Source organism: Cydia splendana, chromosome 22 (genome assembly GCF_910591565.1).
Source record: "Cydia splendana chromosome 22, ilCydSple1.2, whole genome shotgun sequence".
NCBI lineage: Eukaryota > Metazoa > Arthropoda > Insecta > Lepidoptera > Tortricidae > Cydia > Cydia splendana.
In genome coordinates, this window is record NC_085981.1 from 11,212,248 (window position 1) to 11,232,101 (window position 19,854).

Below are 19,854 nucleotides of genomic sequence, written 5' to 3' on the forward strand. Positions count from 1 at the left end.
ACCAATGCTTATTGGTTGATACCCGAACGTTCTCTCATCTCCGGCTCAGTGGAAAGGCAGCCTAACCGTGATCGCAAGGTGCCGAAAGATAACGTTCTGACAACGATATTAACTATTGATATGCGCGTTCATACAAATCCGACTGAACATTCTCGTTAATCAACACAGGCGCCATCTGTTGTATAATATGCGTACTACCGGCTAAGTCAGAGACATATGTTAAAGTAGACTGCACTCTCGCGTCGCGCCGAACAAAATACCTCGAGGGAGAGCGGTGTCCCTTTCTTTTCTTTAGGGCAACGATGAAGTGACAATTGAATGAATGTTGCTATTGTTGCGACAGCTAAACAAGGCATGCGCCTTTTTATTATATACATGTCATAATTACAAATTCCGCCGTGCCAGTTTATTAACTCAGTTCATATAATATTATGTAGCAATAAGTGGGAGTCAAAAGATATAAAATATATTAAAATAAATACATTTATATTTTAAATTAAGCGCGTACAAAATATTGAACAACCAAAGCGTTATATTTTCTGAATGACAACATTTAGAAAAATATTATTATTAAAGGGAAAATTCTTAAGTTAGTTAACCAGCACGTCAAAACCCACAAAACACTCTTTTTAATGAATGTGGTAGCAGAAGTCTCCCTTTCGAGCCGTCTCGTTCGGCACGCTCGCCGGAGACGAGAGCGCAGTCTATTTTATAATGTGTCTTTGGACGGCGCACGTACAAGGCCATCATGGCCGCACGCGCAATAACGAAATAAAATCGCTTAAAATTTATTTTAAGCAAGAAATCAATGTAATCTGTAATTACTTCCCGATAAACCCCATCTCAGGGTGGGTGACTATTCCTAGTGGCGTCCCCCAGGGTTCACTGCTCGGACCACTGCTTTTTAACATTTTTATTAACGACATCAGTAAGTGCTTCATACATTCTAAACTACTCTGTTTTGCTGATGACATGAAGATCTTTGGGAAAGTGAATACGACCTATGACTCACTGCTGATTCAATCTGACCTCACGCGACTCGACGAATATTGTTTAAATAATAAATTAGATTTGAATCCATCGAAATGTTCCTTCCTGACATTTTCGCGAAAACATAACATAATTCCTACCACATATAAACTCAAAGGCCAATCATTGAATAAGGTCCAATCTATGAGAGATTTGGGAGTGGTACATGATTTTAAACTTCTATTTGATACTCATATTGACGGTATTGTAAGTAGTGCCCTGAAAACGCTAGGCTTTATAATGCGCAGTTCCGTTTATTTTACTCAGGCTAAAACACTTAAAATCTTGTTTTGCTCTCTAGTTCGTAGTAAACTTGAATACGCATCCCAAATCTGGAACCCCTGCTATAATACATACATAGATAGGATAGAACGTGTGCAGAAAAAGTTTCTAAAGTATTTGAGCCATAAACTTAAGTGCCCCTCTAATCGAACTGATTACTTAGTTACTTGTAGGAAACAGCATCTGGTACCATTATTCGAACGACGTGAAATTGCTGATGTTGTATTCCTCCTTAAAATCATAACTGGTGAAATAGATTGCCCGGAATTGCTCCAGCAGATCTCATTCGTAACCCCTTCTCGGTTAAAAAGACACTCTCCTCCTATCTCATTAAAGCGAACATCATCCAACTACAGACGTAATAGTTTTCTTAACCGTGCGAGCCGTAATTTGAATAAGCTAACGAAAGAGCTTGACATTGATATATTTAATTGTGACATTCCCTCCGTGAGGCGGAAATGTGTTTCAATTAGGCACTTTTTATTTATCTCGTAAGTGAGTGCTTTGTATATGTAGTATCTAAGTTACAACATAACACTTTATTTTGTTCTTAGTTTTTCAGTTATTATTTTTTTTTCTTTTTTTGTTTTTTCTTTGTTTTTACACTATTTAATTGGTGTCCTGTCACCGGTAGAAGGGTTTGATTATGTAAGCGAATGTTGTTAGTTTTGGTTTGAGTCTTATCTCTTTCATGTGTGCGATGTGTGTGTGTGTGTGTGTGTGTGTGTGTGTGTGTGTGTGTGTATGTGATGCGTTTTACTTAAGTATATGTTTTTACTACATATCTATTTGCGAGTTCCTGTAATTGGCTCTATATATCTATTTATGATTCCATTGTCATTTAGTTAGCTGTTGGATCTCCTTATGTAAATAAATAAATAAATAAATAAAATGAAATCTCATCAATTTATTAGATTTTTCTGTAACAGTTTTTACACCCTTTCACAACACATCTAGACATTTTATTGAATTGTATAATGCATTACGTGACAACTTCACATTGCGCCGTGCGGCTCCCGACTGAGCGCGCTGGTGTGCTGAATGCGATTATCACACCCATAAACTGGCCCCTTTCGTAGTGCCCGTAAAGGCGCGTCCTTACGAAGTAATATATATGTCTATGCGTTCTATATTATGTTAACTGCAGCTGGATTATTGTTGCGGCTTCGTTGTTGCCCCCGCTGTACGTCACCTTTACATTGTATGCTCCATCTTGTAGTTGTGGTGATCTGTGAGCTAGCTGCTTGCCAAGGTTATAAAATCTTTACGGGCACTAAAAATGGTACTAGTTCAGCGGTGTCACTTACGAATTCGAGCCAATCGTGCAGTCTAACGCAACTAGTTGTGACCAATAGCGCGCGTGATGCGAACTCATCCACCAATCGCGTTGTAGCGGTGTCACACCGCTGTACTGGCCCCATTCATGCCCCATTCTTATTGCCCGTAAGGCCAGTCCTGAGATATACGTCAATGTATAAAATGAATTGGATGTCTTCAATCGCTAACATTACTTTATATCGCCCTATGTTCTATCTTTTGGCAACCATTATATTAATTTCCTTTTGCTCGAGTGCTTTTTTGGAACCAATGGCTTAGATTTAAGCCAAGAGAATCTAGCGACATTTCTACCTTACATTATCGCACAGTTCCCATTTATTATTGTCACGATTAAAACGTATGGCGGAAATAAATTACTTTATTATTCAATATCAGTGAGGCCAAAGAATGAAAAGTGCATTGACAGTAGACATTGAGGTGATCCCATAAGTTTTGTTGTCTCGAACTGCCCATAGTGGATATTATAAGGAAATAAATGGATGAACGAGAGGAAGCCATTGTCGGTGAACTCCTAGCGTTTCTTCGAAAGAAAAGAGAGCTGATGTTGGAAAGGATGGCAAATGCTTCAAATACTTCGAGAATTGTGCAAATCATCAAACAAGTATGCATCCATACTATATTGAATATTATAAATGCGAAAGTGTGTCTGTCTGTTACCTCTTCACGCTTAAACCGCTGAACGGATTTATTTTAAATTTGGCATAGAGATAGTTTGAGTCCCGGGGAAGAAGTCATCCTTAAAGAGGGTCAAAAGGGGGTGGAAATGAGACAATTAATGAATTACCTGTTAATTGGTATAAGCAATTAAGCATCAAAATTATTGCCATTACATTTTATCCAGGCGCTATACTTACTCTAAGTGGTGGTACTAACTAATACCACGCAGATGATGTCGCCGGGTAAATGTAGTAGGTATAATGTTCACTAGATTTTTGACTATTAAACGCGACACTCATATAAGAAGAATAAGAATAAGAATAATATTTATTTGAAAAGAACCTTGTTAACAAATATATACTGACATTCTTATTTAAAGACGCAAATCATGCAAACACAACAAAATCTGGTTCTGCGTCGTGTACCTATATGATTAAGCCGGCATTTAATAACTGGAGAAGCCTTGTCTGTCATTTTCTGTACAAAACAGTCTGGCGATTTTTGTGGGGGAGGGGCACGTCAAATGTATGGCTATTTTGTACATAACGTACAAATAGCCATGTCAGATAAACGTCAAGTCATACAAAAGTTTGTACAATTGTACAAGGTTTTCGGCAGAGGGGTAAGCTCTTAAAGGCAACTCCAGTTATTAAATGCACTAATAGTTTAAGCACTTAAGATGAACGCAGGTTAAAACTGGTTTATCTACCTACGTTACTACGCAACCCTTATGTATTAGAGCGAGTAGGAAGAAGTGTTACATTACATACCTACCTACTAAAACTACATACTACTATCTCTTTAATTTTCGCCGGTTACGGTGCAACGAAAACATTAGCATTGGATTCTCTTAAGGCTGCGTTTCTACCAGATATGTGCGAGGATGCGTAGCGAGGGATGTGTTTGTCGAACGTGGTTCGCGGTAGGCCCTCGACAACTGTCGGTGTCAAAAATGACATTTCTTCAACCAAAAACGTCAGTATCATATCGGAATCAGATCTAATAACTAAAACTCGAATTGGTCCGTGAGATGAGCTTCAGAGCCCATCAACGTGCACACTAGCGCCAGCCACCGCTAAATAATCGTGATTATTTAAATTTAACAATAGATAAATTTAAATAATCACGATTATTTAGCGGTGGCTGGCGCTGGTGTGCACGTTGATGGGCTCTTCATTCAGTTTCACAAGACGGGGGGCCTTGGTTTCGCTTATTGACGTCTATTAGTATCCAATAAGTGCGTGTTATTTACCAAGATGTCTGCCAGAAGGCGGTGGCCTGAATTCTGCTAATAAAACCGTGTTGTTGCTAGTAAATCAGGCGGCTTGGCAACACGCGCCGTTTATTCGTCCATCGCTTTAAAAACCAGTTTTATTGCTATCGTGTGATTAGTAATAACTATATGTAATTGGGGATCATACGTATAGTAACTGGTTATTTTGAGATGAATGCTCGGTAAATGGTAGAAAGAAGCCCTGGAGTTGCGCCAAGAACGCTGTCAAACGAAATATCGTAAATGCATTAGACTTTGAACTTTAGGTATTAATTGATAAAGTATTACATAAATATAATTGATGATAACTACGCTACTGCTGTGCAAGGAAAAGAGTTGGTTAAACCACGTTAAACTAGAGAAGGCCAGAAGAATCGATATAAATATAATAAATCCATGCTTTAATATAATAACGCCGAAACTGCACTTGCCGTAGTCGGGTAAATAATAGTATTTTATACAATCGTGATATAATAGAGTTTTTCAGTCGAGTACCGTGTTTCATGTGTGTTTCGTGTTTCGTGTGTGTGTGTGTGAGTCGTGTACTCAGCAAGCTTCGTTGCCTAAGTAAGGTACGAGATTGAAAAGCTTGATTATATCACTATTGTATACAATACTTTTTGGGCATTTCTCAGGAGGGCCATTTTTACGTGTCCGGGGCAATAAATGATTGAATTTACTGTTCAATAAATCTGAATTAATTTAGGCATGATCTTCAGCCTATGTTCTGTCTGGGACACTATCAAATTATTTATTTATTATTTATATAATACAAGGAAAAAAAATTCAAATGCCAAAAATGATGTTCGGTGGGAGTGTCCCGCACCCAGATTTTATGAAACAAAAAATTATTACTCAAGATGGGGCATTAGATCGCAGTTATTATGGGTATTCACGCATAAGGTATTAGTTAACTTATCATATTCTTTATATCACAATAATGTGTTTGCTCAACTCATTGAATAAAACCAAATTTACGATGTGTCCCGGGCTAGTGCCTGATTTCGGTGTAATTTGCAAAACATGTCGGTACTCCTTCAAAGTTGTAAACCAGGAACTCAGTGTCTCAAACATAGTATGCTTTAGTTGTGCCTTAACCGTTGAATAGAGTAGAGGTACAGTCACAGTATATTAAAGTGATTTTTTAAAGGTTTCACCGTCCTTCGGTGGGTTTGGTTCTATGTTTTTTTGAGATCGGTGGTGCAATTTACTCCGAAAGTTTCAGTGCATTTATCGTTATGCAAGTGCTTAAGAAATCCTCGAAAGTACGTAAATCCATCATTATTACATCTCCTCTGTATCACTCATGCTATTTCTGTAATTGCTAAAAAGCGATTAATTTTGACATCACTGGTGTTGATTTCCTTGGATTCGGTGGATTTTTTGACCACCGATATCAAAAAAGTGATCACTGAATTCAAATCCTGCTTTGTATACTAGCTTGTTGTACTAATTTATCACACCTAAAAAGTGCAAGATACGTTGTATAAACGTAAAATTATGTTTGTAAGTAAATTAAGTCATAATAGGTACAAAAAATCACTAGTTTACTATGAGTAGTTTTTTAAACCAGACGTGTGTTGAAACTTGTAGACCCAATGTTTCTTTCTCTGTCTTGATGTTCTCTTCAAACCAATGAAGTAAATTATGTTAATTGTCCTCTGTATCACCTGAGGCCCTACACCTCGATAACTTTAAACGTGTCAGCCATGTTAAATGAATGCAGATCCCACTTCTTTTACAATAACTTGTGTATGTAAGTATTATGCACCCAAGGGACGGGATGTTCAGAAAAAGGGATTAAAAATAAAGTGGCCTTCTAATGTCGAGATCGCTTCAAAGGCACTGAGCGTACCTTACTGATCGATATTTCTAAAGGATAGCCATAGACACAAATTGAACATAGCAAATGTTTTAACAATCCTCAATGTCTTACGTCTTTATGTCTAAATATAGGAGTTACAAATTAGCTCAAGTGTTTCAGAATGCTGGAGATCTCCAGCACCCTCAAATAATTAACAGGTTATTAGATCTTCAAGCATTAGTCGACCACTTCAAATAGTTTTAAATTGATGGAGTTCACGCTTTAAAACTCTGTTATTCAAAAATACTTGTTTTCCGTATTGCATCACATTGCTTTATAAGTGCATTAAATATTTTTTGAGCATTGAACACCACTCAAAAGTTTCTTGTTTATCGAGTGTAGGTAACATAAGTTTCTTTTTGATGCGTGTGCGGTCGGATTGTGTGAAACAAACGTCTTCTCCTTTATGGCACTAATGTGCGAATTTGTGGTCGACATGTCTGAAACTCGTTCCAGGACCATACATCGCCCACCACCCTATTATATGAGAGGACAGTCAAATAGTGTGGGATATCTTCTAGAGATGTTGTTTTACAAGCCGTAATTAGGTTATTTTAAAATCTATTAAATTTATGTAAGCTTTCGAGATCATTAGCCTTATTACATCGCTTATAATCAAATAAGAATGAAAAATATGATTAAAATGTAATACGATTGAGATATAAAATTGAAATGTGATTTTTGTGTATGCATTATTGAATTCGGTGACGCCAATTGATTTCAGTGCCTGCACATGATTTCGGTGTTTTTTCAATCTCAAATATCTTAAAAACTATAAGGTTCTAATGGAGGCCTCCACTACCAATATTTTTTATTCTAAGGCTAGATTTTAGGAATTAAAGTCGCATATCAAATAAGTTAAAAAAAATATTTGGCACCGAAGTCAGGCACCGAAGGTCATCTCTGAGAAACGCCCTTTTCTACTAGTCAACAAAAATAATACTTTAAACTAGTAGAATCATACAAACAAACCAAACCAAAAGTATACAGCTAAGATTCGCGAACAGCCGCGATGCCTACATACTGGTACGCGACCCGGCCGCCGCGCCGCACCCCGCGCCCTACAGCGGGCTGGTCAACGACACCTTCTCGTAACTCATGAGGCCCTGGTACTTGCTCCGCGCTAAATTCAATTTTTAGACAGTTGTTTTCTCGATTTTGGCCACCGTAGCCTATGGAGACTAACAAGCAACACTAAGTGGTTTTCGTAGCCTATGGATGTTGCTATATTAAGGGTGTCACATGCGCGTTTCTGACTTATGAACCAATTGTTTCTACTATACAACCTAAAATAATTAATTTGAGCTATGGTTTTGTTTCGTCCTCTTGATCGAGGCGAGCTGTGATTGGTCAATTTCATTATAGTTGACTAATCTGTATCGATATGAATATTATAGTTGAGTTGGCAGCCCATACATTAAAAATACCCAATTGCAGTTTGGTATAAGAAATCTTAATTCAAGAATTACAGTCGACTAGTAGAAAAATAGAATTTTCTCAAAAATGGACGGCAAAGTCGACTTTGCCGTTTAAAAAATAGGTTGCGAAGCGCGTAGTTTATGGTCAGTCAAAAATTAAAAAGTTAAAAACATTGCAGTCTCGATTTTGGGACTGCAATGTTGCATACAAATTCCATTATTTGTCGAGTTCCAAACTTTTTAAAAGTTGAAATGGCCATATCAAATGAAGGCACAGGCCCATTAAACAGCCAAACAGATGATTAGTACCGCGACTATTTAGCTGTCTCAAATAGGTTGGCGTATTTTCGGCAGAAAAATACACTTCTATTTTTTTATTAAAAAAATAAAAATGCGGCAAAGCTAATTTTTTCAATTGTTTCTACTTTATTCTGTGAAAATATATACGTAAGAAAGTTGCTTTTGTAAAATATTTCTATGATATTTATATTTCTTGCACCATTTTTGAGAAAAGCACTATATATGACTCGGCTGGAAGGCTACTTGCTGGCTTCGGATTCAATTAAACGGACTCCCAAGGTCGTCCGTTTAAAACGAATCCTCAGCCTGCAAGTAGCTACTTCCGAGCCTCGACAATAATGTACTATTAGAGACGAGTTCTGTGCAGTTGATATTATTTTCATTTTTAAAACGTGATGCATTCACTGGCTTTCGACCTTTATACAAAATACCAACGAAAAGTCAAATATATTCAATATTCACTCTCGTTTTTATGCAAGGCATAATGGCAACCCTTGCTTGTCACTTTACACTTAGATTTCATATTCTTGAATTATACAGAATGGAGGCGACTACCCGACTGACGCCTATACGGGTTTCCCATATTACCTACCTGGCCGCGTAGCCAACATGCCAATCGCTTACGCTCCGTAGCGATCGAAACGCAACTGTTACTGTCGCACTAATATGGTAGAGTGATAGAGAGACACAAAGCGTTTCGTTGTCGAAGCGATAGCCATTGTCATCTTGGCTAGGCCGGCTGAGTTGCCGGCCGGCGAGTACGATATAGTAAGGGTTTGTAAGAATGAAATTAAATTAAATGTCATTAACGGGTCTAGAGTCTATTCGGAAACAGAAATGTCGTGGAATGTAATGGGCCTCATAGTAAGAATAAGAATAAGAAACGTTTATTAGCACAAATAATAACACAAAACTAAAATTCAATCACATAAATATTTGTGCCAAAAGGTCCTCAGCCAGCTTCTTGTCATAAGTCATAATACATTCCACGACTCTTCTCTTTCCGCACAGACTCTAATACGATTAAATTTCTTTATTATACCTTTTTTCCGACGTTTTAGCTTAATTATATGTTATTATAATTAAGCTATAATAATTAATTATATGTAGGTACAAAACGCGAGAGTTTAAAGTGTCAAATAAAATTAAGCTAATTCTAAGGTTCAACTTACGTATTTTTAGTCACTCTGGCGCTCGCGACATACAACATATAGTACGCACACGCACTCTATGTTCAATTTGCCACCAAATGTCCGATCTCTAGTAATATATAAACTATGTTTTTATACAGAACGATGGAGAGTACGCCCGGAGCACCACAGTTCCCATTTTACCCTCCCTGGACCAAGACATAGTAAGAACTATCAAATCTACGCTCCTAGAGAGATCTAGATTTAGTCTAGACTTCGGTTCTGTGGTTTGAATCATCGCTAGACGGTTTATTGCTAAACATACATGTGTAAATAAAGCATTTTTTTAATGGGTTAGGTTTTTTTTGTGTGAATAATTGGCTTTAATTTCTATGAATTATTTATATGTTTAATGTTTGAGTTTATTGTTTCTTCTCATTTTCATGCGTTATCGTCATGTTATCGTACGGTCGGGGAATGTCATAACTTTTTATATTTAGGTTAAAATGTAGGGTTTGAAGTCCCTATGTACATACAATTTTTATATTAAAATGAGGTGACAAATTAAAAAAAATCGATGATGTAGGTAGACATAATCAAGATCTACCTATAGACACGTTCCACGTTTGTAAACATATTAAACAAATCTTATATATTTATTGTATCTTCTTAATAATGACTCTTCGGGTAGGTAGCTAGTTTGTTTAGCAATGCCTAAAGATTATCTCTCAAAGAAACAGCTTTGTACATACAGACGATCTCAACATGTCCATATTTTTTTCCTCTATTTTTAAGGTTATCTCATAGATGGCGGATTTGTGTTATTTCTTGTTATCATCAGCGAATTTTTTGTCACAATTTGCCGCCCCTAAATATCTTGCCGCCCTAGGCCCGGGCCTACTGGGCCTTAGGGCTAATCCGCCACTGGCTATACCTACGCGTGCCTCCGTGAGGGACAAAACATACGCGATGCGACACTATGATTGGTCGAATTTATTTGTTGCCCACCATAATACATACTTTTACGGTGGAAAAAAAAAGCGAGACTGTGACAAGGACAAATAATAATAGCGCTTTCGCTGCTACTCCTACTGAAAGATACATAAGACTATCCTGTTCGGTCATTTCCCCCACGCCTCATGGCTAATCCAGTTATATGCTAGATTCATAGGTTATCTAATACATACAGCAATATTATCGTCGACTGTACCACTTAACATATTTACTTGCATGACGCTTTCATCTTTACGAGTACATCCAATATATTTGAAATCATTTATTACTTTATTTGCTCTTTTTATTGCATTAAGTAGTCTATCTTGCGCGACATACTGGTTATCGGCAGACAATGTGTCATTGCATTGATTGCCTTTTAAAAATAAACTAGTCAGACTGAGATAAGTCGGCAACGATTTTGATAGCACACAGTTCAAGTGTTATTTTAAACGTCAAACCTCTATGAAATGATGATGTATAAATAACACTTGCACTGCGTGTGCTATCAAAATCGTTGCAGACTTCACCTCTAGACAGTGGGGAGACGCTCCTGACTTCGGGAAAACTCGGCTCCGTTCGGCTCAGCATTGCTTCGAGCAATTATTAGGGTTGACACAACTTGACGTCCCTTTGCGTGCACTGTGGTCACAGATAAGATAATTACTTGAATTTTGACAACCCTAAATAGTATAAAGGGATAGTGCCATAAGTTAGAAAGGGATATCATGATTCGACACTCAATCGCTGTCAAACTTCGGTTATGTATAGGAACTTTCTGTTCTTAGTACAATAGTACTACCGTAAGTAAATAATTACCTAGTCCAGTAAGTAATAACATATTCTGTGCACTAGGTTCTTATTATCATGATTATAGGGTTCAACCTAAGCGGTTTTGTACATGACTTTACACAATTTTAATCGTCTAAGTACCTATAGTCATCAAGTCATCATGACTTGTGTTTTATTATTAAATTAGTTCAAAGTGTCAATCATTGCCTTTTAAAAATGAACAAGGTTCTTATTATCATGATTATAGGGTTCATCCGAGTTTGTTGTGTTATCGTCTTAGTATTGAAAGTCATCATTACTTATGTTTTATTAAGATCTGTGCAAGTGCAAGTTCAAGAGAGATATTTAATTGCATTCACTTAATAATTCATGACTTGTTTACGTCATTGCTTTGAGTAAGTAAATAGCTTATTATCGGAAAACATACAGGAAAATTTTCCTGCAGTTTTTTGAATTGGTAATTTCTTATAGACTTGAAGTTAACAATTTTAAACGTTGTTTTATTTATGAAAATATTTGCAAATTTTAGACATCTCCTTTTATGTTAATCACTATACTGATAAGATATTACTTTACTTTATTATATTCGATCGTACCTATTTTTTTGACGTGATAACGTCTTATAAATCGATGAACACCGGTAGCATGCACAAAAAAGTGTTACATTATGGACAGATCTCCATGGTCACGTTGTGGACAGATCTCCATGGTAACGTTACGGCAATTTTTTATCAATGTTTTCTTATGACGTTATCACGCAAAATTATCGCGTAAACCGACTTTATAGACAACCATTTCTTCATTCCAACTCTGATTACGCCTATTGAGAATAACGTGATGCAAGGTCTAGAAATTTCCAGCCAGTCTCTGAACTTTAACTCATCATCATCTTCCTCGCGCTGTCCTGGCATTTTGCCACGGCTCATCATGCCTGGGATCCGCTTTGCAACTAATCCCATAAATTGGTGTAGAGACTCAACTCTGTATCTTTAGGTACTTAAATAAAAGTAAACAAATAGTTTGTACATTTTCGGGTAGTTATAACACCTATTGACAGATGGTTTTATATTTGGTTGGTTAATCAATATTAACCAACCAAATATAAAACTATCTGGATCTATTACTGAACGATCTGACTTTAACCTACATTATTTGATCATGTAATGTTTTCATGTACGGCATGTACCCTCAACTGGCTTAAGAAGCCATTTGAGGGTAAGTAGATTTTGTTTACTCTATTTTAAATACCTAAAGATACACACTATAATTTTACAAAAGCGACTGCCATCTGACCTTCCAACCCAGAATCTCTAAACTTTAACTACATGAATTAAATATTGATGTATTCTGCCTCGGTGGTGGTTACAGGAAAATCTGGAGAACGCCCCAATGCTGAGCAAGCAGGTGGACCTGAACAAGATCTTCACGCCGGCACCTGATGCTGAGGAACATCTCATCAAGAAGGATCGGAAGTTTGGTCAGTACTACATCTTAAAACTCTTAAACGGTCAAGATTAAAAAAAAAAATACACGATTCAAGCCTCATCGCCTCCAGGCCTTGGCCTGTCCTAAAAATTCTGCAATCTTATTTTAAAGATAAAATGCAAAATGATGATGTCATATAATGATGATGTTAATATTGTAGTTTTTATATTGAATCATTGCAAGTTTTTACAAAGGAAACGGACACAGACTTTACTTATAACTACTGTGTATAGTCCGACAAGAAATTGTAGAAAATTATTGAGGGCGCCACTTTCTACGTAACTGTCACATTTTTGACGGAAAATGCTTAAACATGGCAACAATTTAGTATGATTTTTTTTCGATTTTCTTTAATTTCTACTATTTTCTGTCGCACTATACTAACATACTCAGTAGTATATTCTTTCAATATCTAGTATTAAAACACACGATTATCCAACAAGAGCTATGGTTCTAAAGTTACATTACAAACAAAAAATAATTACCCACTCCAGAAAGAATGCTGACGAATCATATTCTTTTCCCATAATTTCCCATGTAAAACAAGATATTCATTCAACCACTCAATTTCCAGAGAAAACCTTCGCCTCGTCAGCGTTCTACGTGCCCGGGGTCCACCCCACGGTCAAAGAGCAGATGGACCTGGCCAGAGCTATCTCGAAAAGTCTGAGCGACCAGAGCAACCACATGAGTCGAGGGCAGAGCATGTATGTGAACCGGAAGAAGCGATCCGTCAAATGGGTCCATGAGGGCAGAGGTAAGATTGAGATGATATTTAGAATACCTGACGGTGACAATGCAATGTATTACCTAACGGTGACAACTGGGTGTGGGTGCATGAGGACAGGGGCTTGATTGAGCTATATAGTTTATGTCGTGGCCAGATTATACAGGATGTCCCATAAGTGACACGTCACAGTGACACTGGAGGTAGACCAGGCCAAGAGGACCCAAACCAAATTAACATAACCCCAGTAAAAGTGGCACGGTTTTCGAGTTATTGCCAAATTAAGGTTTTTCATGAATTTTGACCGTTTTTAACATTGTTAGTGCCAGTGTGCACTCGGAAAGGTCTCGAATTTAGTTTTTTTTTATGTGTACGGCATCATGAATAGTTAATTAAGATAACAGAATAGGTAGTTCATCGATAAATAATGTAAAATGCAAAAAAGTACTGGCAAATCTTGAATTAAATTCACAGCGAAACATTCATTTCGATTTTGACCACCTGTCGTGAAAAAAAAAATACTAGTAAAGTAATAAGCAAATAACGTCAAGCTGTTGAGCATGTTATGCAGATTCAAAAATGGTATGACACATGTACCTTCCTGCAATAAAATAGGAATTATTATCATCTTTCGAAAGCCTCATAAAAAATAAGTTAAAACTAGGAAATCTGCAATCCGTTGCTACTTAGTAAAAATAACGATTTATGTTAAGATTTATGTAACTCTGGATACAGAAATAAAAAAACGCCTATTCAGTATTTGCCGAATGCCTAAAAGAAAGAGATGGAAAATGATTATCTCCCTTTTTCAGGATATCATTGATTTTATAAAGGTTCAAAGAAAATAAAATACAGCAGGTTGAAGTTTAATCAATTTATTAAAATGATTTTTTTTATTTCTGTATCCAGAGTTACATAAATCTTATAAATCGTTATTTTTACTAAGTAGCAACGGATTACAGATTGGCACTAACAATGTTAAAAACGGTCAAAATTCACGAAGAACCTTAATTGGGCAATAACTCGAAAACCGTGCCACTTTTACTGGGGTCATGTTAAGTTGGTTTGGGTCCTCTTGGCCTGGTCTACCTCCAGTGTCACTGTGACGTGTCACTTATGGGACACCCTGTAGAATATATCATGTGTTCTTCGTGCCTGGAATCCTATTAAATTATATCCTATAGCCATACTCGACTGCGCCATATAATATTAAGATTTAAAATAAACAACAACCATTTCTAGTTTGGTCTAAGAATGATTTATACATCTGTTCAATCATAGACACCAAAAACATAAAAGTCAAAGACAAAATAAACATACTCTACAATTACAAACCAAAAGGAGGGAGGTAAAAGTGATTGAACGCTCAAAAACATATATCATCCTGCTTTTATGGAAACAACTACCCAAAAATATGTGTCTCGTCTGTCAGCAGTGCTGTGAGACCACTTTCCTAACGATAAATATTATGTTCCAGGTCGCAACACAACGAATCTATCCACGACACCAACGCCGGTCCCCACACACGACACACCTTACCGCCCGCCGTCCAGTCTCCGAAACCAGAAGACCTACCCCAAATCCGCGCTGAAGCACCCGCTACCTAAAATGGAGCCGTTCCCAGTCTCTCCACCTACGATTATTGTGCAAAACCAGGAGGTCCCTATTCCGATAGCTCCGACGAGGTTGAATGATGTGTACGCAGCGCCTGTTAGTCCTCGTCTGCCGTTAGTGTCAGGACCGAACTTCAACGTGGCGCCGCGCGGGTGGGGAGAGATGAAGGATTACTACAGACCTGTTGCGCTAGATGTCGCTGGTGCGACTCCGCGTTATTCTGATTTTTAGGTAGCTCTGTTTATGTTAAACTTAGAGTCGGTCTAAGCTAACATGATGACATTGCCACACTATTGCAAATGCAATGCAGAGTTGGCTTGGTCCGTTTCTATCTTCGTTATTTTCTAGATACTTTGATTGGCGAATTTACTACCCGATTATGACTATAATAACAGATTGGGGTAATAGAGTTGTCATTTTTTTATCCAGTCTAAATAAATAAAAAGCGAACTTAGAGTTGACAAAATTTTGAGATCCAATCAACCGTTACCAAATAAGTTATGATTTTTTAGATTTTACTAATGTACTTATAAATGACAAAGATTGATATTTATAATTTATTTATTTCGTTAAAAAAAACGATTACATATCAACGAAAAAAACGCCTGAAAAAAAAACAGAAAAATCTTGCTTTTTGTAAGAGTTTGCTAGTAAGTATGTTTCTAAACGTTTTAATATTTTATAATTATTATAATATATTGTGGTATGTATGAGTGTTATATATTTCTAGGACGATAAAATAGGAATCTTAATATCCAAAGTCAATAAGAACTAGTCATAAAATATTAATAAATAATAATAAACTGAGCGAAATGTGTACAATATTAGATTAATTACATAAGGTAGGTAGTTACCTATTAGATTTCGGTAGGTACTTGAAAATGCTATAAGTATCCTGTTATTTATTTTTATTTTTTTACCCTCTAATATAAAATCCGCATTTATTGTTTATTATTTGTATCTCCTTGGATATATTGGATAATTCCGGCTTTTTGATAGGCTTGCATGGGGACACAGATCCAACACGTAGAGGCCCCTTGGAGAGCTTTTGTTTATTATTGTTAGTGTTCCGTACAAAACTTTGTTCACGGAATACTTATTTTTTGTTTGTTATAGCTAATATTATACACAGATAATATATTTCGACAGTTACAGTTTATAATATTAATTATTATAAGTACCTAGTCATTTTGCATAAAATATATTTAATACCTTTATGACAACACTGAAATGAAACTACTTATATCAGTTTTTGACTAAAATTAAGTACGTACTTTTTAGATTTAATTAATTTTATATGTTACTTTTTATTTTTGTTTTTGTTTAGCAGTACTAAGTAATTTTTTTATGACTCTAAACTCTAACTTTGCTTTATATTTTGATGCAAATAAAAATGTAAGAATATTTCAAAGTTAACATCGTATGATATATTTATTGTAAATATTATTGTTGTCGTCGCCGTTAAAATAGTTCATTAATTTTATATAGGGTCATTGCGTCAGTTTACCGTCCTGGGGGCCGATTTTTGAATTTCGACCACTCGATTTCGTGTATTTCGTATAAATAATATCTTCACTACTAGGCGTTTAAATTCTACTAATAGAATTGAAATCGAGAGGTCAATACCAGTAGATGCCACATTTCGATCGCTCGTATTTCAAAAATTTGCATTTCGCCGTTTTCCACCGATTTTCGAGTGACGAAATCGAGCGATCAAAATTAAAAAATCGGCCCCCAGTGCCTGTTTCCGTCCACTTGGCGTACCTAGTTGCTACAGAATGGCATATAATTTGAATATATGCGTATACATTCAAGAAATGCGTATAATTTGAATAATATACCTGTATATTCAAATGATACGCAATTCTTTGTAGCAACTACGCCAAATGGACGGAAACAGGCACTGGACGGTGAACTGACGCAATGAACCTACCTCCTACATATTTACTATAAAATAAATATATAAAATATGAATAAATACGTACTGTAATTGTATTGGATTTGTTGTGATTGTGATACTTTGTTCGTGAAAATAAATGATAAAACAACCATATTGTTATTATTGTCTTAAATAGTGAATAGGCACAGGTTAAATAATAGTATACAAGGTAGAGAAGGTACACTCTCTAACAAACGCGTCATTACGACAGATATGACCGCTAGGTGGCGCAAGCGCAACGCGTCCGTTCCGTAGCGGCAAAGAGAATAGAGTCAAAGACATATGTAACTTCGTATAAGACGAATAAAGTCTAAGGAAAAAACGTGCCTCGGAATTCAAGCAAAAGTCATTCTCGAATAGATGGCGCACACACCTTTAGCCTATCCTCGGCTAGATGGCGTGACGACACCGTTTCATATTTAACAATTTTAACACATAGATATCAGTGAATGAACATGGATCAAAATGATATAAAAATAATAAAATCATTTATCCATATATATACATTTTTTGATAACTTTATACGTTTTCATTTTGAGTTTTAGTCGTGTGTCGATAGATGGCAGTAAATTTACAGTGACTACAAAATTTACAATGACAGGACCCCTCTATACTATCTATTCTTTTTGATAGAGTGTATAGAGACGGATTGTCATACTGTCGTATTCGAACTTCAAGATATTCACAAGAGACGACACGTACTAGATCCATTCTAGATACGTTATAGTTTAGATATCAACTAGTTCTCTTTTGCAGCGCAATTAGGGCAACCAATGTCACTTTTACGTTAGATAGAGTAAGATATCTATTAGATGTGAATTGGATATCTCTAAGTCATATCCTGTGGAAATCGTTCAACAGTATCTCCAGAATCGTGCAAATGTCAAATTTGACAGGTTAGATCTTAAACATATCATTATCGTATCTTGGTGATGTCTAAAAGATGTCTATAGATGTCTATTTCAAAATCATAATCGGGCCCAAAGTAAATTATAAATAAATAAATATTATAAGACATTTTTTACACAAATCGACTAAGCCCCACGGTAAGCTCAAGAAGGCTTGTGTTGTGGGTACTCAGACAACGATATATATAATATATAAATACTTAAATACATAGAAAACAACCATGACTCAGGAACAAATATCTGTATCATCATACAAATAAATGCCCTTACCGGGATTCGAACCCGGGACCATCGGCTTCGTAGGCAGGGTCACTACCCACTAGGCCAGACCGGTCGTCAATAATTATGTACCTAGCCATTGTAAATTTACTGCCATTTTTCGACAGGAGATAAAACTGTTAGAACGCCATTTGACTTTGATCCTTATTCTTTCACTGATATGTGTTAACTTATTAAATAGTAATATTAACGCCATCTACTCGACAATTATAGGCCAAAGGTATGGTGCAATCTTTTCGAGCGATGGCGCCATAACGTTCAGCCTACTCTCGAGTAGATGGCGTTAATATTAATATTTAACAAGTTTAAGCTACGCATGCTGCAGTCTTAGGAAAACCATAATAGGATAGAGTTGGACCAAGAGAAGTCTGCAACGATTTTGATAGCACATGCAGTGCAATTGTTATTTATACGTCATAATTTCATAGAAGTTTGACATTTAAAATAACACTTGTACTGCGTGTGCTATCAACATCGTTGCAGACTTATCTTAGTCTAACTCTAAAAACAGATACTTAAAGAACACAGAAATCTGACAAGGATAATACAAAAAAGTATTGTACCTATAAAAGCAAAGTTAAACCGATTTAAAGGAAATAAAAACCAATACTGCACTGCAGAATATATTATGTGACGCATGCGGTGTGGCCAGACCACACCGTACCTTAGAAGTGAGCTTAAAGGATGATTCACGCTAGACCGGGCCGGGGCCGGGCCTGAGCTTCCGGCGCTTCGTATTCTATGGAAAGCACCACGTGATCACCGGTCAGCCGTCATAGAAAATGACATGTCGGACGCCTCGGCCCGGGCACGGCCCGAGTACGGCCCGGTCTAGCGTGACTCATCCTTAAAAGTGGCATTTTATATTTTAGTCTGTTTACGATCAAATGTCAAGGTCAGAACCGGCATGTCCTCGTTGTTAGATACTTGCTGCCGTATTCGAACTTCAAGATATTCACAAGAGACGACACGTACTAGATCCATTCTAGATGCGTTATAGTTTAGATATCAACTAGTTCTCTTTTGCAGGGCAATTCGGGCAACCAATGTCACTTTTACGTTTGATAGAGTAAAATATCTATTAGATGTGAATTGGATTTCTAAGTCATATCCTGTGGAAATCGTTCAACAGTATCTCCAGAATCGCGCAAATGTCAAATTTGACAGGTTAGACCTTAAACATATCGTTATCGTATCTTGGTGATGCCTAAAAAATGTCTAATAGATGTCTATTTCAAAATCCGAATCGGGCCCTTGGGTATATTATAAAATATTTGGGAAGAAACCGGTTACGAAGATGCTTTGCACGCTTAAAGGTAGAGTCTGCAGTAGATCCATTAAATAAAAAATTAAAACCACAATATTACTTTGCTAATCCGCGAATAATATACCACAAGCTTATAATGGATTAATTTTTAGGGTTCCGTGCCCAAAGGGTAAAAACGGTACCCTATTACTAAGACTCTGCTGTCCGTCTGTCCGTCCGTCCGTCTGTCTGTCTCTCACCAGGCTGCATCTCATGAACCGTGATAGCCAGGCAGTTGAAATGTTCACATATGATGTATTTCTGTTGCCGCTATAACAACAAATACTAAACAGAATATAATAAATATTTAAGTAGGGCTCCCATACAACAAACGTGATTTTTTTGCCGGTTTTTGCGTAATAGTAGGTACTTTGTGCGCGAGTCCGACTCGCACTTAGCCGGTTTTTGTCTTTTCTAAAGGCTTCAAACACAGTCATCATCTTAAGGACTAGTTTTGTTTCTCCAAATTCAAGCCAATAATAAAGTGCCAAAAGTTGAATCAGACGAGTTAGACAGGACT

General features: G+C 36.7%; 1 protein-coding gene across 3 annotated transcripts in view; it reads left to right on the forward strand.

Moving 5' to 3' along the window:
* The window catches only part of LOC134801622 (uncharacterized), a 31,793-nt gene extending 16,624 nt beyond the window's left edge, over positions 1-15,169 (forward strand). Inside the window, exons 2-5 of one of the 3 annotated variants that reach the window (XM_063774238.1) lie at positions 9,453-9,515; positions 12,445-12,553; positions 13,136-13,318; positions 14,766-15,169. In XM_063774238.1, the coding sequence (XP_063630308.1) occupies positions 9,453-9,515; positions 12,445-12,553; positions 13,136-13,318; positions 14,766-15,133 (723 nt within the window). In that variant the 3' untranslated portion in view covers positions 15,134-15,169. The remainder of the gene's footprint in view (positions 1-9,452; positions 9,516-12,444; positions 12,554-13,135; positions 13,319-14,765) is intronic. The other 2 variants (XM_063774239.1, XM_063774240.1) reach the window with 2 other exon arrangements.
* Positions 15,170-19,854: the final 4,685 nt, after the last annotated feature.